The 23,558-nt window shown below is 40.4% G+C and overlaps 1 protein-coding gene across 1 annotated transcript in view; it reads left to right on the top strand.

Moving 5' to 3' along the window:
- Positions 1 to 23,558, top strand: part of COL24A1 (collagen type XXIV alpha 1 chain) — a 215,866-nt gene that overhangs the window by 177,722 nt on the left and 14,586 nt on the right. The window contains exons 41-52 of the mRNA XM_075182027.1: positions 5,942 to 5,995; positions 7,777 to 7,833; positions 8,776 to 8,829; positions 10,526 to 10,579; positions 11,244 to 11,297; positions 14,388 to 14,441; positions 16,242 to 16,349; positions 18,393 to 18,500; positions 18,733 to 18,840; positions 18,917 to 18,970; positions 20,380 to 20,442; positions 21,583 to 21,636. Coding sequence (XP_075038128.1) covers positions 5,942 to 5,995; positions 7,777 to 7,833; positions 8,776 to 8,829; positions 10,526 to 10,579; positions 11,244 to 11,297; positions 14,388 to 14,441; positions 16,242 to 16,349; positions 18,393 to 18,500; positions 18,733 to 18,840; positions 18,917 to 18,970; positions 20,380 to 20,442; positions 21,583 to 21,636 — 822 coding nt within the window. The remainder of the gene's footprint in view (positions 1 to 5,941; positions 5,996 to 7,776; positions 7,834 to 8,775; positions 8,830 to 10,525; positions 10,580 to 11,243; positions 11,298 to 14,387; positions 14,442 to 16,241; positions 16,350 to 18,392; positions 18,501 to 18,732; positions 18,841 to 18,916; positions 18,971 to 20,379; positions 20,443 to 21,582; positions 21,637 to 23,558) is intronic.

The raw sequence follows: 23,558 nt of genomic DNA, 5'->3' as shown, positions 1-23,558 counted from the left end.
ATTAGGCTCATGTCGCGTGCAGCCTGACATGGGAGGGATCACATCCCTCTACACAATGCAGGATCCTCTCCAGCAAGGGTTTTATATCAGGGGAGGGACCACATCCCTCTACACAATGCACCCTCCTCTCCAGCAAGGGTTTTATATTGGATAAGAGGAGGAGCGTGCAGCCTGACAGGGGAGGGACCACATCCCTCTACACAATGCACCCTCCTCTCCAGCAAGGGTTTTATATTGGATAAGAGGAGGAGCGTGCAGCCTGACAGGGGAGGGACCACATCCCTCTACACAATGCACCCTCCTCTCCAGCAAGGGTTTTATATCAGGGGAGGGATCACATCCCTCAACACAATGCACCCTCCTCTATAGCAAGGGTTTTATATTGGATAAGAGGAGGAGTGTGCAGCCTGACAGGGGAAGGATCACATCCCTCTACACAATGCACCCTCCTCTCCAGCAAGGGTTTTATATTGGATAAGAGGAGGAGCGTGCAGCCTGACAGGGGAGGGATCACATCCCTCTACACAATGCACCCTCCTCTCCAGCAAGGGTTTTATATTGGATAAGAGGAGGAGCGTGCAGCCTGACAGGGGAGGGACCTCATCCCTCTACACAATGCACCCTCCTCTCCAGCAAGGGTTTTATATTGGATAAGAGGAGGAGCGTGCAGCCTGACAGGGGAGGGATCACATCCCTCTACACAATGCACCATCCTCTCCAGCAAGGGTTTTATATTGGATAAGAGGAGGAGCGTGCAGCCTGACAGGGGAGGGACCTCATCCCTCTACACAATGCACCCTCCTCTCCAGCAAGGGTTTTATATTGGATAAGAGGAGGAGCGTGCAGCCTGACAGGGGAGGGATCACATCCCTCTACACAATGCACCATCCTCTCCAGCAAGGGTTTTATATTGGATAAGTGGAGGAGCGTGCAGCCTGACAGGGGAAGGATCACATCCCTCTACACAATGCACCATCCTCTCCAGCAAGGGTTTTATATTAGATAAGAGGAGGAGCGTGCAGCCTGACAGGGGAGGGACCACATCCCTCTACACAATGCACCCTCCTCTCCAGCAAGGGTTTTATATTAGATAAGAGGAGGAGCGTGCAGGGAAGGGATCACATCACTCTACACAATGCATGAATCCTCATTTGGCATCAGCCCTAGACGCCAAGCTCCAAACTCATTGGAGCTTGATAAATTACCGTTTTGCCATCCCCACAGAGAAATATCGGGATGCCGGTTTTGAGCTTCTCAGGCTATTGATAAACTGATCCAATACCTAAATTTGCCTTATAACATGATTTAAGGCTTTGAAATCTTTGATAAACAGTTAATTTCAATAAAAATTATAAATCTGTGGCAATTGCATTAGATCATTAATTTGGTAAACAAACAGTTGCGTTAAATGTTTCCATGAAACTTCGCACATTAGCATTTTGAATAGAAATATTAAACGGCAAGAAGAGGCATCGGTAGGTTCCCAATAGAGCAGATGCCCAGCTCTCCATCCCGGTGGTAGTCATTATCCTGATGCTCCAAACGCTGACATAGAAGAGCCCAACATGATTACACTGAAAGTATCATGCACGACAGCGTGGTAATAGTGACAGCTTGGGAAGGAGACTCCAGCCATCCTCATCACATCAGTACACAGTATAAATGCACACAGTACAGTTACAGAGGTGACACCACCGCCTATTATGACTAGAAATGCTCGGGCTCGGTTTTCTGAAAACTGAACCCACCCGAACTTAGGGTATCCGAGTAGGCTCATGAGGCGGCTCAGTATTTTCGCGCGTCCTCAGATCTGAATCGAGGCAAAACGTCATTGTTGCGTTTTCGGATCTCGCGGGTTTTAGATTCCATAAGTACCTCCCTCCCCAGGAGATCCAGCGCCATTGCTCACACAGAAACAGGGGTAGCAGTGTTCTTGTCACTCTCCAGTCTACAGTGACATTGCTCAGTGACATTGCTCGTACAGAAACAGGGGTAGCAGTGTTTTTGTCAGTCTCCAGTGACATTGCTCAGTGCCATTGCTCACACAGAAACAGGGGTAGCAATGTTCTTGTCACTCTCCAGTCTCCAGTGACATTGCTCACATAGAAACAGGGGTAGCAGTGTTCTTGTCACTCTCCAGTCTCCAGTGACATTGCTCAGTGTCATTGCTCATACAGAAACAGGAGGGGTAGCAGTGTTCTTGTCACTTGTCAAAAATTGACTGGAAATTAATGTTAAAGGAAAAAAAAAATGAGTAACTTTGCACCTTGGAAAAACCATGTTGCATTGGAGAGGGAGCTAAATTTAAAATGATTTATACTTAGGGTAGGGCATGTCCTAGATCAACTTTTAGTGTAAAAATAAAGCTTTCAAGTATTGGTGTGCTACATGAAAAAACAGGCAGCGGTGGATGTCCTCCCTGTATCTGCGGAGGAGATCGGATAGTAGCAAATACCAAGCAACTAGATTTAGTCTGACGTTGGTGTCTTGTTGGCACCAAGGAGCAGCTGTAAACAGTGTTGTTAGAGGCCAAGTTATATATTGGAATCATACTAAAAACCTGAATAGTTTGGAGATAGTTTATTCATGAACACATTAATCGTTACTCAGTTATGACTACCCATCAGCTATATTGTTTCAGCCAACAATATGCTTGTGTGTATCAGATATTATGACACAGAGATATGCTCTGTACACTTTAATAAATAATTAGGGGGTGAACCTGTTTCAAAATTGCTGCACAGGACTGGAGTATGCAAAAAAGGGCAACTCCAGGGGGTAAATGTATCAAACCTTCTAAAAAGGAAAAGTGAAGGTCTTGCCCATAACAACCAACCAAATTCTACCTATCATTTTCTAGAATGTACTACATAGATGATAGCTAGACTCTGTTTAGTTGCTATGGGCGACACCTCAACTTTTTCTTTTTAGAAGGTTTGATACGTTTAACCACAGATGTTACTATGAAATTCAATTCTACTTTATAATAGCAACATTTCGGTGCAAAATATAATATGTCTCTTACGTCCTGACAATGGTGTGCTGATATTCCAGAGTTGTTCTGTTTCTTCATTGAATGAGTACACTTTAAATCCTTACCTTTTGTTTATTATTTCTCTGTCTTCTATATTCATTCTATATTATTAACAATGTTATTTATCCACTTCTATTTTTTTACGCTGGCCTGCTATTCAAACTGCAGATTCCATGGGCCTGGTTCATTAAGCCGCGCAAAACAAACGTTTTGTGCGTTTTTGTAAAAACGCACATAGATCAGGCGTACACACATCCATATTCAAATAGGAGTATATGTAAAGATACGTCTGATGATGAATACGAGTCTAGGTCCACTCTGCTCTAACAGACAATACACTGCAAGATACGTCCAATACCTATGTGGAATATATAGTCATTAATGACAAAACACTATAAATTAACTACATTTATAAAGATGTTATTAATGTCTACTGTACATAAAATACATTTGTACAGTTGCTCTTGAATGCAAACACATGTTTTAGCATGCATACTCAGCCGTCATCACTAGTAGTCAGCACTTACACCTGACCTGTAGCTGGTGATACGTCAGAAAAACACGTACCTTTGAGATGCCCAAAGCTTATCTCAGACTCTGCTGCCTTCTCTCGACCTTGGCCAGCCCCTACTGTATATTTCCTACGTGTCTACGCCCATTACCCTCCTCTTCCGCCCCTGGAATCTTAGGCTGTAGTAAGGGTCTTTTGCACTCGAACATGAATTGGACAATGCTGCATTCTCTGGCGTATGGTCTGTTTCTGGACATGCGCAGAGGGATTTTACGCTACATACGACACATATCGGCATTTACGTGCTTTAATGAATCAGGCCCCATGTGTCTAAATGAAGGCTCAGGACCTTCATGCAGCAAGTTTTCAGCATATGCGGTCAACTTCATGTTTAGAAATGAGATCTTTGCCTATTTTTAGTGTCCTTAGTAAATATTTATAGGTTCTGTGTGTGCTTTCCAGCAGTAGAAAGTAAATTGTACCGGAATTATGTTTTAGAAGATTGACTAGTGTTTTCTTGTCACAGATATCAATTGTCTTGGGTTACAAGTGGTTGATATTAGTCACACATGTTACATTTCCAACAAAGAGCGGAATTTTAAAAATATTTATTATATTCATTTTATTCTGCGCTTCTCGGGCAAAACAAGCGTCTTAGTTCTCCCACACGGAATCCCCCCAAAGCAGACCACAGAATGAACTGACACAGTCCTTCAAGCTCTTTTTATAGATTATAAACATAACGAACGAGTTTACAAATACAATTAAGAATGGGCATTATGTGTAAGATATGATCACTGGACCCTCTGTGTAATGGTCTGCTCCAGGGCAAAAATTTTATCTGCACAAAATTCCACCCCGATGTCTTTAGGGTGAGAAAGAGAATGTATTAGCCCCTCTGATTTCAATGAGCCATTGATTATCAGAAAGCGGCCTGCATTCACAGATTCAACTCTAGTTACTGAATGCAACTATTAATATCCACACTGTTAATTATGTGTAATTATTAACAGCAGTTCTGTAGCAGTAATCAGTAACGTCTCTGGTAATACCAACTCTTCATATTCAATATATTAAGTGATACATTATATTGTTATTTAATATAATAGCACAGTTGCTGTGAGTATAATACTAATTGTTGTTAGAAAATATTATAGTCACTACCAGCAACAATAATTGAATAAAATAATATATTACATCTGTTCATCAAAGAATTCTGAAATGGAAAAATGTAATTTTCTATATTTAAAGTATAATAGTAAAATGCAATGTTTAGTTTTACCCTGAAATTGCACTGCAACTTTGGTTAAAAAAAAACTTAAATGTAATTGTTTCTCCTCCCTCCATCACAAGCAGCTGTAGCCAACCCTGTAAGTAGTGTACAAAGAGGATTTAATATGGGACAAAAAAGCGGAAATGATAAAGCACAGCACAAGCCAATCACGCAGGCTTTTGGCTTTACACTTCCACAGGGGCATGTAAAATGTGTTGAAGGACTCATTTACCAACTGGGAAAATTGTTAAAATGTGTTTTCTAAGGGCTTTTTGTACAGGTAGTATGTATAAGAAACAGGTTGTTACCCGTTCTTAAATTTTAACTGTGGCATGCCCTTAAGAAACCATTCATCTTTTTTTAATGCTGTTTCAGGGGTTATTTATTACTTAGCGCATTAACAAAGCATACCATCATCAGCTATTTATATAGTGCTGCTAATTCTGCAGCGCTGTACAGAGAACACAGTCACATCAGTTCCTGCCCCATTGGAACTTACAGTCTAAATTCCCTAACATACATACACACAGACCGAGAGAGACTAAGGTCAATTTTGATAGCAGACAATTAACATACTAGTATGTTTGAGAAGTGTGGGAGGAAACCGGAGCACCTGGAGGAAACCCACGCAAACACGGAGAGACTATACAAACTACACACAGATAAGGCCATGGTCAAGAATTGAACGCATGACCCCAGTGCTGTGAGGCAGAAGTGTTAACCACTGAGCCACCGTGCTGCCCCCGGATATATGCATGAATGGGCAATACAGCTAGATCAGAAAGCATGCTAGAGAGTAAAGTCAGTAATATCAGATAAATTAGGTAACTAGGTAACTCAGTATAATATAAAGGCTTTTATTTATATATATATGTGTATATATATATATATATATATGTGTATATATATATATATATATATATATATATATATATATATATATATATATATATGTATATATATATATATATATATATAGGCTCTTTAAATATAACCATTAATGCATATTATGATTATTAAGTGTGCTACTTAATAATCACCTCAAACCTTTCATGTTGGCTGTGTAGAATACTGTACTTGTCTGTTAAATGTCAGGTTTAACATGTTTTGGTTTTGTGTTCAGGGTCATCAAGGCCAGATGGGACCCCCAGGACCACCAGGGCCAAAAGGAGAAAAGGTAATAGATAGTCTGATATTGTTTTAGTGTTAATGGGCAGCTTGGACACTGCTAACATGAGCAACAGCAACCAGTACAAGTATAGCTCGAAGGATTGGTTCTGTGCATCCCAGAGTAAATCAAATATAATAAGAGCTCAGTATGTTTATACACTATGTACAACAACAGGGTAATTTCCCAAACTCAAAGAATGTAAAGGAGCAACTCATATATTGCACCTATTTGTCCACCAAGTTTATACATAGGTGCATGCACCTATTCTGCTTTTGGGCTAGGCCTCCATGCATATATGTGTGATCAGTGGCAAGATGAGAATGTACATGGCAGAAAGAGGAATGTACATAGAATACACAACTACATCTCTGAATACTCAATCATTGCAGAAACACATCTGAAAAAAAACTATACATGCTGTAAAACATATGTTTTGCAGAATCTTCCATAATATTAATGGAATGGTTTCCCTAACTTAGAGGCAGGCAACCTGCTGCTCCCGATGTGTTGTAGAACCGCCAACTAGCAGGGGATTCTGGGACTTATTGTTCGACAGCTGATGTAAAGCCACAAGTGGTGCTCTCGTCTCTAAAGTTAGTGAACAGAGATGATCTTAAAATCTACTGGGACAAACAAAAACCTATAATAAACTGAAACTTAAGCTAAGTCTTAATACTAACCCTAACATTAACTAAATGTGAGCCTACCCCGTGTTAACCTTACACCCAATTTAAGGGCCTCTCCTATTCCAAGCAAAAATCCTAACTATTATTTCAAGATTTAAAATCGAAAATCCTAACAGATCTCTTATTTTGACTACCCAAGTACTACAAATATAAGGAACCCTTACAGCGTAATGTGTACAGGGGATCTTGATACAGTTTTGTGTTTCTCCTTGTGTTATGCACATGGGTAGGGAGCCCAGGAATATAATCTTTTGCCCATTCTCTTTCTGTCTCTCGCTCTCTTTTGTTCTACTTATTTTTCTTGTTTTTTTATACCATTCTTCTCTCTTGGCTTTTGCTATCCCTAGTTACCATTCTCTCCCTTCTCACTATCTGTCTTTCGCTTCCACTTTGCCTTATCCACTGGCTATCCTTTTCTTCTCAATAGCCTTATTATATTTCTTTTTTTTCTTTGTTTTTGTATTTTATGGTTGGTTACATTGTCAACTATACTTCTATTTCCTACTTTTATTTCTACTTCTGCCCACCTGTCCCCTGCCTATTAGCTCTGTATACACCAATTTCTTTGGCAGAAGATTTCTGACTCTGGATATTGCCTGAACAAAAACACATATGTGGGTAGATTTGTCTAAGCAACGCACCTAATTCCAGCCGTCCCTGAGCCAGTTGTTTCTGAGTATTAGTGGAAATGGTCTTTGGGTCATAGCGAGTAGATTGCATTGAACAGAATAAAATATAACTGGTTAAAATGATCAATTTGCTACATCTTTGCTAGAGCTTGAATACAACTTGCATTGATACAGCTGGTGGTTAGACAATGAAAGCTCAAATACATTTCTATTGTATTTTAAATATCCCTATTCAATATGTTTTAATTATACATTGCATAGTAAGGCACAGACACTGATAATTGTATCTAGCGTACAGAACTACAGAAGTTGTACTGTGCAGTTTGTCCTATATCGCAAACCAGTGACTAATGTTTAAAAAGTGAGATGGTACCTATTATTCAGAAACATGACAACTATGTTACTAACGTCAAACTATTCTTTATCTTTTTTTAATTATATTTCTTGCCAAAATGTGTATTTTCTATTGCAGGGATATCCCGGAGAAGATAGTACTGTATATGGACCACAGGGACCCCCAGGTGAAACAGTAGGTTTTTCTCTAACGCATTTTTGTTTTAGAAGTTATACCCAGCTTGTAGACAGATACAGCACACACTCATCACTCACTGTGTAACATTTAGCAAAGTCAATTTGTGATAGGGAATTTTCACTATTTTTACAGCAGATGTTTATTTTTGGTAAGCTATGTTTTGGTAATATTTATTATGTTTAGTGATGCTGAAATTAATAAATAGAAGTTAAAATTTATTTGAAAAAGTTAAAAAAAATGTCACCCAGCAATCTTAAAACGGGGCAGAGCTTTTAAATTAGTGACATTGTTGGGGCTTAGTAAGTAATACATTGGGTAATACTCATAACAGTGGCCATAACTTTTATAACCAATACTAAACAATCTTCTACAGTCCAATGACAGTAGAAGTTAAAGCAGTAGTCTGACATTGAAAATTATTGTTTTCTTCTATAAATAGTTAAGTACCATTTAAGCATGCATCTGATTATCATTTTTCTTAGCTACCTTCCAACAAACCATTATCTCCTTTTCAAAAGCTCTCTGTATGACAAACACAAATGGCTGCCAGACACAGGCACAGTCAGTCGGCTACACAGACACAGGCTCACAGCATTTCACGTTATGGTAGAGGGGGGAGAAGGAGGATGTCACACAGCAGACAGAGGTCAGAGAGGTGTTCCAAAGCCTCTCTGATCACTCAATCATGTGTCATGACTTTGGTTGTCATGGAAGCCCAACAATAACAATATTCTGCTTGCTGCTGTAATGTAATATTTTATTTTAGTGCGTGGGGTCAGAGGATCACAATGTAACAAAGAATAAAAATAAACTCCTGTATTTAATTGTTATCCTGAAAACATATTGATCCTTGTAAATAATATATGTGCACTCTAATGAGTTTTTACTGCTTAACATCAAAATTGTGTTTATACACTACAAATGTGCTGTTCCATGCAGGGCCCTATTGGAGAACATGGAGACAGGGGGGAACCTGGATTTGAAGGCTATAAGGTAATTAAGAGATGTGATATTTTCCATGTTCTGTGATTAATTTCCCTCTGTTTCTCCTAAAGTTCTATTGCTTCCAATTACTTGAGTTTGAACTTTTCTGCAGTTTTAAAACAAACCTGCAAAAAACATTCTAATGTATTGTTTCCTTCTGATGGGTATTGGGAGACAGAAGAGCGTAGCATGGTGGTCATAGTTTAGGGCAGTGTTTCCCAAACTCAGTCTTCAGGTACCCCTAACAGTGCAAGTTTTCCATATCTCCTTGCTGGAGCACAGGTGTATTCATTACTAACCGGCCCATTATAATTATACCACCTGTGGATCTGTTACAATGTGTCAGTCAGTAATGAATGCACCTGTGCTCCAACAAGGAGACATGGAAAACATGCACTTTTAGGGGTCCCTGAGGACAGAGTTTGGGAAACTCTGGTTTAGGGGTATCCTTGTCTGAGAATAATTGTGTCCGTCATCTGAAAAGTCAGGGAATACTTACAATCTGCTCTGCTTCTAACCTATAAGGGTTGTACCGGTTGCTAAGCAACAGCACCAACATCAGTCAGCATGTAAATGATGAGTGTAACTCATTTAAATGGCAATCATCTTGTTCAACTAACAAAAAATCGACACTGTTTTCATGGATACCGAGCATGCATATTTTATATAGGATTTTGAAAAATTGGGCAGTATAAATGGTTTCATGTATTTCTTTGTGTACTTTTACTTTTATCCCAATTAAGAGAGATCAAAATAGGGTTTACAGTGCACCTGTCACCTACACACAGTGGAAACAATCCACTTAGGGGACAGAATCATTATACATGAGAATGCAGCCTGTCAATCCTCTAGTTATAGATACAACATGCAAACTCTGTGACATAAAAAATGTTTTAAAAAGTTTATTTAAATATATTCACATCCACCATTTCGATAGTGTGAATTTGTACATTGTCAGTCCCAGAAGAAGTACAAAGATAGTAACATCTCAGAACATACAGATACGACCACCTCACAGCCTATTTCTGTGTCTATTCACAAGTGCGGGCATCTTCGACCATTTCTAATGACCAGAGCGGGCACTGGTCATTGGAAATGGTCCTCAAAAGGTTAGTACATGACATGAATGGACATGCTTTTTCAATACACATTTTGGTTAAATGGGATGTTCACTTTAAACAACCCCCTGATTAATCATATATAACTCTAAGGTATAGCAAATGTTATATTGAAGCCAAGAGCTGCCTCACCCTCTGGTACTACATTTGGTAGAATGTACTAAATAAATGATAACTAGAATATGATTGGTTGCTATAGGCAACATCTCCACTTTTTCAAACCCACAGTTTAGTAAATATACCCCTTAGCCTATTCATTAGAATGGTTCAGTGCTAGTTAGCTACCAACATTTTGTAACGGGAAGTTTCCCAGGGGAAGACCCGAATATATGCTATATATGGGGGGCCTGATCATCTAAGAAGGGTTTTTCAAAAAGCGGACAATCCCTTTAACTATAACCAGGATGAAACTGTTCTTTCTGTTGCTTCAAATATAAGTTTTGCAAGATCTAGTACAACATTTTAATGTCTTTGTTGTAATATTTGGGACATTGTAACAATTCTTATTGCTGCTATAAATGTATGTGATCATTGACCAATTAATTTGCAGAACATGGAAGAAATGTATAATGTGGTCTTGTTTCTAGGGCACGGTTGGGATTGTTGGACCAAGAGGAGCAATTGGACAGCAAGGACCACCAGTAAGTTATCACAAATGTTAGTATGTTACGAATAGGTTTAAAGCTATGTGGCTCCAGTTCCGTGTGAGATGGGATAGTAAGCTTAGGTTGAATCAGGCAATGATGAAAATAAGGTTAGGTTGATGGTGGTAAAGATTGCATTAGGATTAGATTAAGTGAGGGGTTATGTTGGGGAAGGGATTAATGGACTGATAGTTAAATGGCAGAATAATTGTGGACTTTGGTAAATAATGAGCGTGTGGTGTGTTTATCATTTTAATCCCTTATTTCCTACTAGATTATAAACTCTTACAAGCAGGGACCTTACTCTTAGTGGTAGATCTATTAAAACTTTTAAAAAGTAAAAGTGGAAATGTTGCCCATTGCAACCAATCAGATTCTACCTATCATTTATCTAGTTGATTTTGGAAAATGATAACTAGAATCTGATTGGTTGCTATGGGCAACATCTCCACTTTTCCTTATTAAAAATCTTGATAAATCTACCCTTAGTCTCATTTTATATTTCTGCAACATTTGTTTTATTTTCCCACTGTACCGTACTGCAGAATATGTTAGTGCTTTTGTAAATTAAATATAATAACACATAATACATGTTTCTTTACGAAAATCACTCCCTAGAAAATACTTTAGGCACTCCTTAATAATTTGATTATCCCTTTAGGGGGAGCCCGGCGTTGTGGGTGAACAGGGTCAAAAAGGAGATATCGGGGTAGCGGTAAGTATTTATTTTCATTTATATTACATACATGTTTCATTACAGTAAAATATAGACCATGCAATTGATTTATCATTAGTAAAGTCCAGTAATGTGTATACAATCATAGTCATCTTTGTACAAGGAAGCAAATAATGTATCAGAAGGTACAGTTTTACCGTGGAATGCGATAATAATGACTCAGAACCCTAACAATCCAGATCACACTTATATCAGTAACTGGCTGTATAGTAATCTAATTCTGCTTAATAAATGTGGTGATAATAGTGAAATGACAAGGCTGGTGCTCTTTCTGTCTCGTTTACATGCCCCTCATTAAATCCTAATTGTCTTAGTATAGTAGATTGGCCCTTAGTTTAGAATCAAACTACATGAAATAAAATGCTTCATCCAAGCTTCAGATATGTGTATTAAACCAGTAACCCATTTTCAAGTGTTTGCCGAGCTGTTGCACCAGTCTGTAACAAGACCGATGTTCACTTGTGATACACAGTGTTACCCGTTGCTTCTTTGAGTTGAGTCTTTCCATTGATTCCCCTCCTAGTTCAGTATAATACTCACACATCTGCCTTATGGTGTTTTAGCTCTGTATTACATTTGCTTCACCTGCCATAAATGTGCTGGAATTTTATAATACAATGCTGGAATACATTACGGTCCAGAGCCTAAGAGAAAACATTAAAGGAATAATCTGTCTTTGTGGAAAGTTGCAGTTTTTGACCTGTAATAAAATATAATCTAGTTCCATGTGGTCTTATTTTGCATATTTAGCTGATTGGGCTGGCAAACCCCCGACTACAGCATATGTTGCGCTGGTGGAGTCAGACATTCATATATTGGCTCAGTGGTTATCACTTCTGCCTCACAGCACTGGGGTCATGAGTTAAATTCCCGACCATGGCCTTATTTGTGAGGAGTTTGTATGTTCTCCCCATGTTTGCGTGGGTATCCTTCGGGTGCTCCGATTTCCTCCCACACTCCAAAAACATACTGGTAGGTTAATTGGCTGCTATCTAACAAATAGACCCTAGTCTGTGTGTGACTAGAGAGGCCAGTCTGAATGAATTGCTGCTTGGCACACAGTGCACAGCCGAGGTGTTCCAAGATCATAAGATCCAAAGACCACCCACTCAGAGGTGATGCAAAATTCATGTACTTTTGAGGAGTGAAAAACGCGGCCACACAAATGTTCCACCTCCACCCCTATATCTTATATAAATAATCTTGCTTCTTAAAATGAAATCTCGTTTTTTGCAATGCTCCCCAAAAGTAGTTGCATCAATGCATGGTGCACCTACAACATACGTAACAGGGAAAGCCTTGTCCCCACCTACCTGTCCCCCCTCTGCTGTGCAAAAGTCTGCTCAAACATCACCATCTTTTGCTACACACCCATGTGACTGTGGGTATCTAGGTGCTTTTGCACAAATTGAGATACACTGAGGGGTCAAGAGCTGATTGTGCACCTAGGCCACCCGCACTACATAAATGACTCATAAACAGTTATACAATCCATCGTGAAACACTTTAAAAAATAATCATGTGACACAAGTGACATCACTACTCTCCAAGTATTGTGATGACGTCATTGCACAGCAAATGTGATGATATATTTTACAGGACAGTTTACATGTCTTGACATCACTTGTGTATTGTAGAAAAGTATTTTAAGAATGTCCATAAGAATGCAGACACATCCACTTAGCCTTGCGTATATCACTTGTCCTGTGGGTATTATATCTGTTGTAGTGCAGTCTGTTCTCCTAAGCCAGTGGTTCCCAAACTTTTGCAGTTCGTGGCACCCTTAGAGTCTCCAAATTTTTTCAAGGCACCCCTCCAAAATAATTACTGAGCAGTCCTGTTTTGGAAGTAGTTGGGTCAAAAAATTGTAATAAGTATTTAGGTCACGACAGAAATACTTATTTAGTTGTATGCAAAAATGCCCCTCTGCATCCAGACACTCTGCCCCCTCTGCATCCAGGCACACTGCCCCCTCTGCAACCAGGCACACTGCCCCCTCTGCATCCAGGAACACTGCCCCCTCTGCATCCAGGCACACTGCCCTCTCTCACGTTGCCCCCTCTGCCCTCTGTCCCCTCCTCTGCCCTCTGTCACGCTGTTCCCCTCCTCTGCCCTCTGTCACGCTGTTCCCCTCCTCTGCCATCTGCCCTCCTCCTCTGCCATCTGCCCTCCTCCTCTGCTCTCTGTCCCCCTCCTCTGCTCTCTGTCCCCCTCCTCTGCTCTCTGTCCCCCTCCTCTGCCCTCTGTCCCCCTCCTCTGCCATCTGTCCCCCTCCTCTGCTCTCTGTCCCCCTCCTCTGCCATCTGCCCTCCTCCTCTGCTCTCTGTCCCCCTCCTCTGCACTCTGTCCCCCTCCTCTGCCATCTGTCCCCCTCCTCTGCTCTCTGTCCCCCTCCTCTGCCATCTGCCCTCCTCCTCTGCTCTCTGTCCTCCTCCTCTGCCCTCTGTCCCCCTCCTCTGCCATCTGACCCCCTCCTCTGCTCTGTCACCCTCCTCTGCCATCTGTCCACCTCCTCTGCCATCTGCCCTCCTCCTCTGCTCTCTGTCCCCCTCCTCTGCCATCTGTCCCCCTCCTCTGCCATCTGCCCTTCTCCTCTGCTCTCTGTCCCCCTCCTCTGCCATCTGCCCTCCTCCTCTGCTCTCTGTCCCCTTCCTCTGCCATCTGCCCTCCTCCTCTGCCATCTGTCCCCCTCCTCTGCCATCTGCCCTCCTCCTCTGCTCTCTGTCCCCCTCCTCTGACCCGCGCCAGGCACCAGCTATAGAAAAAAAGAAAGCAAACATAAACTTACCAATCCGCGCAGCGCTAGGACCCTGCAGCCTCCTCTTTTGCGCAGCTGTCACTGACGTCGATATTCAGTGACAGCTGCGGGAGAGAGGAGGCTGCAGGGTCCTAGCGCCGCGCGGATTGGTAAGTTTCTGTTTGCTTTCTTTTTTCTAGGGCTGGCCCGCGGCACCCCAGTGACAGCGCCGCGGCACCCCTGGGAACCGCCGTCCTAAGCTAAGATTTATAAGGTGAGAAGCATGTGTGCTCTACTTGGTTGACATAACTCTATAAACATTTATATTTCAGGGCACAAAGGGAAAGACAGGAGTGAGAGGTGCAACCGGCAAACCGGGAATTCCTGTAAGTCACATCAATATCCTATATGACAAGATATATTTGTTTTAAATGCAATATTACTGGAATGTCCAGTTATGATCCACGGTGATACCCCATGGCAATGCTGGAGTCACAGCGATACAATGTTTTATTAACAACAGATGTTCTACATTTTATCTCCAGTCAACGGCAAGAAGTTTGACGTTTTTCCAGCTACCAAAAAAAAAAGTGTATTGTGTTCAACGGCATGATTAATTATTGCTGTGATATGTTCAATGACACAGTCATCTATAAAATCTTATTTGCAAAACCGTATCTGAGATTAAACTGAGTGTTTGGTACATCTGTAGTACATTGTTCTTATTATTACTTGATAATCTGCATTTCATAGACTTGAAGGACATGTATTATACATAACTTACACAACTCTGGAGGTCAGAGAGATGTAACGGGAGGTCTTCGGTATCAGTGACATTGGTGTCATATTCCTATTTGTAAGATAAAATGCATGTTTTATGGTGGAATTAAAATATCACTTTGATACATTACAGGACACGCTGAACTCCACAGTCTTACAGTTCTCTGGTGGTCAGAAAAGCTTAGTTTAGTTTGATGACACTGGAAGCTTTGTCCTTTGAAACTAGTCTGGCTTAAATGTATTAACTAATTCACAAAATTAATGTTTGGTGCAGCACGGTGGCTTAGTGGTTAGCACTTTTGGCTCACAGCACTGGGGTTATGAGTTCAATTCCCAACCATGGCCTTATCTGTGTGGAGATTGTATGTTCTCCCCGTGTTTGCGTGGGTTTCCTCTGGGTGCTCCAGTTTCCTCCCACACTCCAAAAACATACTGGTAGGTTAATTGGCTGCTAGCTAACAAATAGACCCTAGTCTGTGTGTGTCTGTGTGTGTGTTAGGGAATTTGGACTGTAAGCTCCAATGGGGCAGGGACTGATGTGAGTGAGTTCTCTGTACAGCGCTATATAAATAAATGGTGATGATGTTTGTACATTACACACTATATTTACTTCTTCTATTTCTGGTTCCAGTTGCATCGGAGTACATAATTTGCATCTTATTTGTCTTGCATCTTGGAATCAGAATTAATTTATTTCATTCTTACTAATGATCATCACAAAATACTCTGTAGTATGAAATTAATTAAAGCTTTTTCATAATTAATTACAAATAAAAGCAAAAAAAAAATATTTAGTGTATACGTATTTACCCCCTGTGTGTATTTTGCACAGTGTAATGTCAGTTTGACATAGATTTGAAGGAGGAGACAAGAAAAGAATCAAGGAGAGGAGCTGTGTGTATTGTTCAAATACAATGTATCAACAACTGTAAAGCACAATAATTTTTGTCACTTTTTGACATGGAGGAGGAATGTTTTAACATGACAGCCATATTTAAATATAATACCTTTGATGGTTAGTGATGTCAGAAGATTTTTATTATATTGCTTAGAATGCACCTAGAAAGGGTCTAATCCAAGTGCGGCTAATGGTTCAAATGGGTCCCATGAAAAGTATAGCAGTAGATCCAAAGACCACCAGCTTAGGACTGGTGCAAAATTCAAGTCTTTTTGAGGTGTGAAAATACAACAACACAAGCGTTCTGTTTCCACTTCATCCCTTTATCTTATTTAAGTAATCTCGCTCCTTAAAATGAAATCTTGGTCTTGCACTGCTCCACAAAAGTAGGCACACTGATGCAGGGAATATCTTCCCCATCCAATCTATGCCCCTATTTATTTACAATACAATATGTAATTCAGCCAAAGGCTAATTTCACGGTAGCTAATCACTTTTTTTTTCTTAGGGAAAACCAGGACCACCGGGATTTAGAGGTGCGGACGGGTATCCTGGGTCAGATTCTGTAATGGGATTTCCTGGAAAGCCTGGTTTGCCTGGAAAGCCGGGGTTACCTGTGAGTATTGGACATGGTATGAATACTGCATGGGTACTGTGTGGGACATAACATGGGTGTTATTATATATCTTGATTTATTAGTCATAACTATTGATAAACATACATTTTCAGGAACATTTTAATGGGAATTCCATTTTAAGTTTCCTTTGACTAGGGTCAGAGCGCTTATCATATTCATTCTTGAAGACTAGTTACACCTTGAAAGCAGTTGTACCTCCTGTTTTCTTCTAAACAGGTCACAATACGGGCCTCATTTAGCGTTGAACGCAATTTTGCTTCCTGAAGGTGGAACTACGGCTACAGAATTGCGCTGCACATAGGGAACATGATAGAAACTTTCAAATATATCAAGGGTTATAACAAGGTGCAGGCGGGAAACATTCTTCAAAGGAAGAGAAGTATTAGAACATGAGGACATGCACTGAGACTGGGGGGAAGTGGGTTCATATGTAACAGCAAAACCTGAATTCTATTAGATTGTCCTGCCAGAACATCTGTATTAGACATTCAGCCGCACACTTCTCCATTTATATATCGATTTATTTTTTAAACTGACTTGCAGCACTGCAGTTGGAGTCACGTGTCCCTTTCGTATCCTGAGATCACTTAGTGCAAATGTAAAAGACACAGGCAGCTGTTTTAGCCAGGCGAGTGACGGAGCTTGGACCAGGATATACAGTATTTTCCCCTGTCCCTGCTCCATCATCCAGCGCTTTGTAAATTGTAGAGCTGTATCTGGCAGCCAGATCTCTGTCCAAACCAGATTTAGTTGTTTGGCGATGAGGTTCACATGGGGCCTGGTTATCCAATGGCCACAAGCACACTGCCAAATAGCTGCCATTGGGTGACTTGTTGTTCAATCAGTCCGCAATTGACATATAATTAGAATCAGTTGTCGTCATTTTGTATATTTTCCATAATACATAGCATAATGCTTAAAATCTGCATAAATGATTTATTTGTGTTAATCTCTCTGGAGGAACAATGGAAGCTCACATACAGATCATCAGTGTACTCAGGAAGATGCTGGGGCAGTGCACATAGTGGTTATAGGAAGGCCAGTGACGGAACATGGACAGAATATATATTACTTTCCTCTGACCTTGCTCCAGCTTCCACTTCAATCTGCTCTCTATTAATGTTTTCTCCATAGAGATCACTTATCTGTACACAATCTTCCATTTCTCCTCCATTTACCTGTCAAAAAATGGAATGGAGGAAAGACAGATTTGAATTATGCCTGTACCTAAGCTCTTACATATTATCCCTATCTTTCCCTATGATGCCCCCAGCCTTTTCTTGTAGACAGCTTCCAGAATCACATTCTTTATTGAAATGATTTTCAGGATTTCATGAAATATGGACCTTTCGTAGTCTAACATACACACCATACATTGTCCCATAATTTTTGGTTTCATCCTGTTGAAAAAAGGACAGTGCTCCTTCTAAGCTGAGTGATCTGAAAATGAGATTGTTAAAGGATTCATCTAATGAAGGATGCATTGAGAATCTGCTGCTCAGTACAACCCTGCACAGTAGGATGTCTCTAATGAAAAGTTGCCCATAAACTGTCTGGCTCTGCTGCTCGTATCTCTGTCCGTACACATACACAGCTAGATGCCAATTCACCGTCCGGACAGACCGCTATCTGGTGGCTCCCCAGAGAATGTTGATCGGGATCGGCTGTCTTTAAGGGCCTGTACAACTGCAATTTGTGTCTAATTAGGACCTTTTAGGTCACCATTGTAGCATGTGACTTTTCACATCACTCAACTTATATATAATAAGTAACAATCTTTTTGTCTTTTTTTCTTACATTGGTGCTAGAAAGTTTTTAAGCCCTTTCTGAATAAAAATGTATATCCTCCTGTGTGTTAAATTAATTGTTGGGTTCTCTTTAGTTATATTGACGACTTAGACAAAGATCTGAATACATTTATGGAGAAATTCAGAACATTCTAAAGAGTTTGTCAACATTCCAGCACCACTGTAGATGATTATAATGTACATGTGTTTACAAGTGTGTATTTGATCACTTTAGGGTGGAAAGGGTAACCCAGGTCTTTCTGGATTGGCTGGATTACCTGGTCGCCAAGGGGACAAAGGAACGCCTGGTATTAAAGGCAGTATGGGAGCACCAGGACCTAAGGTATTACAATGCTACATATACATTTATACATTTTACTGTGGGAAGCAGTATGATTTGGTGATGTACAAAACCTTTTCTATGAAATCACTTGGTTGTAAATATATCTATCACCCATCCCAGTGTTTTTATTTGTGAAGTAGCAGAAACAATGTCTCTGGTAAAGCACGATTGATAGTATTTGAAGAAATATAGTTCCTGGTTAGCCTGTAAATATTTTCCTTTTCACTTTGAGGGGGAACTAGGACTTCGCGGATATCCTGGAAAGTTGGGTTTGAGAGGTTTTCCTGGATCTCAAGGTGACCAAGGACCAAGAGGCGAATCTGGCTTAAAGGGTCTTCTGGTAAGTATGTTTTTATTTATTATCTACACAATCAGTTATATAATGAGGGCAGATTATTCACACACTGGTTTTACAGGGAGAAGATGGTGACCAAGGTCTAATGGGGTTCCAAGGTTTCCCAGGCCCAAAGGTATGTCATATAATTGCCTCTAGCACAACGCGGTCAGTCAATCGATTGAGGCCATACATAGGCAGATCCAAGCACTGAGTCTGAGCATCGACCAGCTGGATTGTGCTTTATAGGGCCACATATATCAGTGTCCATTGGATGATATGGAAGGCAATATTAGCTGTTGACCTTGACCTTGCGCAATAAATGTGGCTCCCAAATCGCTTTTTGTATCTTAACCTCTCCAAATTCCTCGTCAGTCTTTATTACATACTTGTCGGGAAGACTCTGAAATCCGGACAGGCCATTCTCCTGCATCCTGCCCCTTCGTAGTGAAATGGGCAGGTCTGGGGACCACGATAACGTGATCTGCCACGTATCACGGCATTTTGTGCCTGCCCCTGTAATGTAATGATGTGACCATGGCTTTTTGCCAACCCCCCCCCCCCTCTGTATTTGCAACTCACCTCCTCTCCAGGTTCTCTAAAGTTAACAAGTGTGTTTTATTAGCTTCTTACAATTTTTTCAGTATGTACAATATCACATTTCACCCCATTCCGTACACTCCGGTTACTCTGTATATGTCCATTACATTCTCACAGTCCCCTTTGTCTGTCTAAAGTACATGATGCCCACAATAAAGTAGCATAGGTGGAGCATGGTGACTTAGTGGTTAGCACTTCTGCCTCACAGCACTGGGGTCATGAGTTCGATTCTCGACCATGGCCTTATCTGTGTGGAGTTTGTATGTTCTCCCTGTGTTTGCGTGGGTTTCCTCCGGGTCCTCCGGTTTCCTCCCACAATCCAAAAACATACTAGTACGTTAATTGTCTGCTATCAAATTGACCCTAGTCTCCCTCTCTGTCTGTGTATGTATGTTAGGGAATTTAGACTGTAAGCTCCAATGGGGCAGGGACTGAAGTGAGTGAGTTCTCTGTACAGCGCTGAAGATTTAGTGGCGCTATATAAATTGATCATCATCATCATCACCATTTATTTATATAGCGCCACTGATTCCGCAGCGCTGTACAGAGAACTCACTCACATCAGTCCCTGCCCCATTGGAGCTTACAGTCTAAATTCCCTAACATACACACACATACAGAGAGATAGAGACTAGGGTCATTTTTGATAGCAGCCAATTAACCTACCAGTATGTTTTTTGGAGTTGATGATGATGATGATAGTATTGTGTGATTATTGCTGCATTTGGAGAGAGATTACTTATCCGTCTGGTGGTACAAATGACAGTGTGTGCAGACTACAAAACATCTAGAATATAATTTTGTCTTTGGTTTGGAAAATATCAAACATCTGGTTCCTCTGTGTTACAGCACACTTGTTATATGCTCAGTTTTAATAACTGTCCCCCAAAGATATCGTTTTGACTTTTGAACTTCATGATTCTCAATAGAGTTAATATTTTATAGGGTCCTGACGGTGACATCGGTCTAGTGGGTATAGTTGGTCCCAAAGGTCCGGTTGGTCTAGTTGTAAGTATCGCTGTCTAATTGTTAAGACATTATTTGTTCATATGAGAAAATCGGGGGTGGGTCACATCGTAGTGGGGGGAAAAGATTTTGTAAAATGAATCATGCATGTTTAACCTGGGCCTGATATCACCATGTGTGTGGGTTCATAATGACCGACATGCATGATAAGACTGGGTTTGGATTTATATTTGTGAATGATCACATATTCATGTGTGTACACTAATCCAACTGTTACTGGTGATCCCCCTATCAGGACTGGATCTGAGCGTGGTTGGCTTGCATTATGGAGGAAGCAGTGTTTGTTATAGTATATTTGACTAAATTTAGCATAGTGAAATTAAAACTATTAATGAGAATTAAAATTTTTGAGGACAATAAATGTTAAAATTAAGCTAGAGGGTGATAAACTCAAGGATATTATTTCCAATCATTAAACTGTGGTTTTAAAAAAAATCACAATTACCAGTAATAATTATCATACACACACAAATTGTCCCTGCTATCTATATTAATGTCATACTAGTTATACAGCTTACTCTTTAGCTGTTGACTCCATTATGTTTTCAAAATATGACACTATTGTTGTTATTATTATTATTATTGTAGATTTGTAAGGCGCCACAGCACAGTACAGTAGGGAAAACAGGACATACATAAAACAGGGACATACAAGGCAGACAAAATAAATGCAGACATGAAAACAAAGGGTATGGGGGACCCTGCTCATTAGAGAGCTTACATTCTAAGTGGAAGAGGGCACAGCTGAAAGAAGAGGAGAGATTGTGGCTCAGAGGGAGATTGGGACAGATGTGAGGGTGCATTAGTGTGAATAGTGTTATCGGGGATAAGGTCACCTTTAAAAAAGAGATGGGTTTTCAGAGAACATGTAAAGGTTTGAAGGCTGTTGGAAAGTCTTATAGAGTGTGGTAGGAAACTCCATAAGTGGGGAGCAGCACGGGAGAAGTCTTGTAGGTGGTTCACTAAATTCACGATAGCCATTTACACAGTGGTGCAAGTAATTGCACCACTGTGTAATTGATTAGGGTTAGGGCAGCTTTAGAGCATCAAGAGATTATTTTTAAGAATTATAGGTATAAAAAAAAATAGATCAATTAATTTTTGAACTTTTATGTTGTACAGGGAAACAGTGGTCCAGTAGGTCCTGGTGGTATTATAGGACCCACAGGTAATCTGGTGAGTATTGATAACATAGAATAATGTTTTAGAAGCTGCATTTATGTGCAACCCACAAGCCACAGTTCTTCCATCATGGTTGGCTGACAACAGTTCAATAGGGATCAGTGATATAGCTGAGTAACTCTACGCTAATATGTAATACAATTATGCTGTAATATGATTGTAAAACGTTTAGATAAATACAATTTTATTGTCATTGTGCAATTATGCAAGTTTGCAATACTCCTCTTAGCCAAATATTATTACCTTATTAATCCCTCATCCATGATGTTCCATAATGATGGAGCCACAAAGCAATCATTGAGGGTGGCATGTGTGAGTAGTAAGGGGGGCTGATGCGTCACCATGGTCCGGCTCCAGTTGTGCAATGTTGCATTTATCTCGCAGCATGTAGCGGGGCGATGTTAATGCAAATTGTAGCCCAGCCTCCATCCACATCAATAGTGACATAGGTGGGATCAGGAGGGAGGCCTGTAAAGAGCCCCTACCAAAAATAGGGGCTATTTACACTATGGAATAAAGTCCAATCCAATCTTTTGACACAGTAGGCAAACCTATATTAGGTGGAGATTCCAGCATTGAAAGTGATTGGACACTTCTCCATTGTGTGGAAATGACAAATCCAGCTAGAAGGTGGGGAAATGTAAAACATGAGAGATTTAGAGTTAGGAAGTGGGCTCATATCTCAATCAACTCAAATCTAAATTGTAGTGTAAAAATAAAGCTGCTCATTATAAGCCTGATTCATTAAGGCATGCAAAACAAACTAATTGTGCCTTTCTTTACACATGATCTAACATGCGTATGTGCCCGTTATCACTAGTCACCATCACTTACACCAGACCAGTAGCTGGTGCAAGTGATAGAACTGAAAAGCACGTACCTTTGAGGTGCCCAGTGCTTGAATCAGACGCTGCTGCGTGCACTCGAGCTTGGCACACCCTTACTGTACACTGACTACGTGCATAAGCCCAGTCCCATCTCTGTTCCGCTTATGGAACTGTAGGCTGTAGTAAGGATTATTTGCGCTCGAAGATGAATTGGACGTTGCTGCATTCTCTGGCGTATGGTTTGTTTCTGGACTTGTGCAAATGATTTTACACAAAATACGTTAAGTATTGGCATTTGCATTCCTTAATGATTCAGGCCCTATATGTGTGTGCTACAAGCAGGCAGGAGTTTCCCTGCATGCAGGAAAACACTGTATTTGCTCCCACAACATTGCAGCACGGTTTCTCCAGGTACAACTTTGCTCCGTTTAGCTGGATTGCGCTGGATTGCCTCCTACCTCTGAGGCCCTTTATTATGTTGAAAAGCAACATAGTTTAAATGATAACAAATGTATACTTGTAAGTATGCATAAGAAAATGTGGATCATTTCCAAAATAAATCATATGACATATTTGCGTAAGTATGTAGTGAACATTGTAATTTAGCTCAGCATGGTCTCTGAGCACCAACATTTTTCACATGCCAACCGCAAAGTATTTCATCCCATTATAACATGGAGAGCAATATATTCTAATGATTGGTATTAAAATAAGTATTTTTTTCCAAAAGCTTTTAATAATGCTACAGTTTGACGCACAGAGATCTACTATGCAAAACAACCAATTAGAAGATTGATATACACAAATAGAAATAAATCCTCTCTTGTTGATTGTTACATGAATGTGAAAGCAATTTATTTGCTGGTGTATTTTTCAGTCAAATGTCGGTAATTGCAAATGTTTGTTACAAACAAATATGGTAATGTTTTAAAACAAGATTTGTTCATTGGTGGTTAGGGAGTGTACTTGATGTACACGGCAAAACGCGTTGGTTTTGCATGAATTCCCCTAGATCGTCTGCCCACCATACATGAAGGTACATGTCTCCAATCCGGAGGTGACTTCACAAATTAGAAGCGCCCCTAGGTG

This window comes from Mixophyes fleayi, chromosome 8 (genome assembly GCF_038048845.1).
Source record: "Mixophyes fleayi isolate aMixFle1 chromosome 8, aMixFle1.hap1, whole genome shotgun sequence".
Classification (NCBI taxonomy): domain Eukaryota; kingdom Metazoa; phylum Chordata; class Amphibia; order Anura; family Limnodynastidae; genus Mixophyes; species Mixophyes fleayi.
This window is presented reverse-complemented; position numbering and strand designations above follow the sequence as displayed.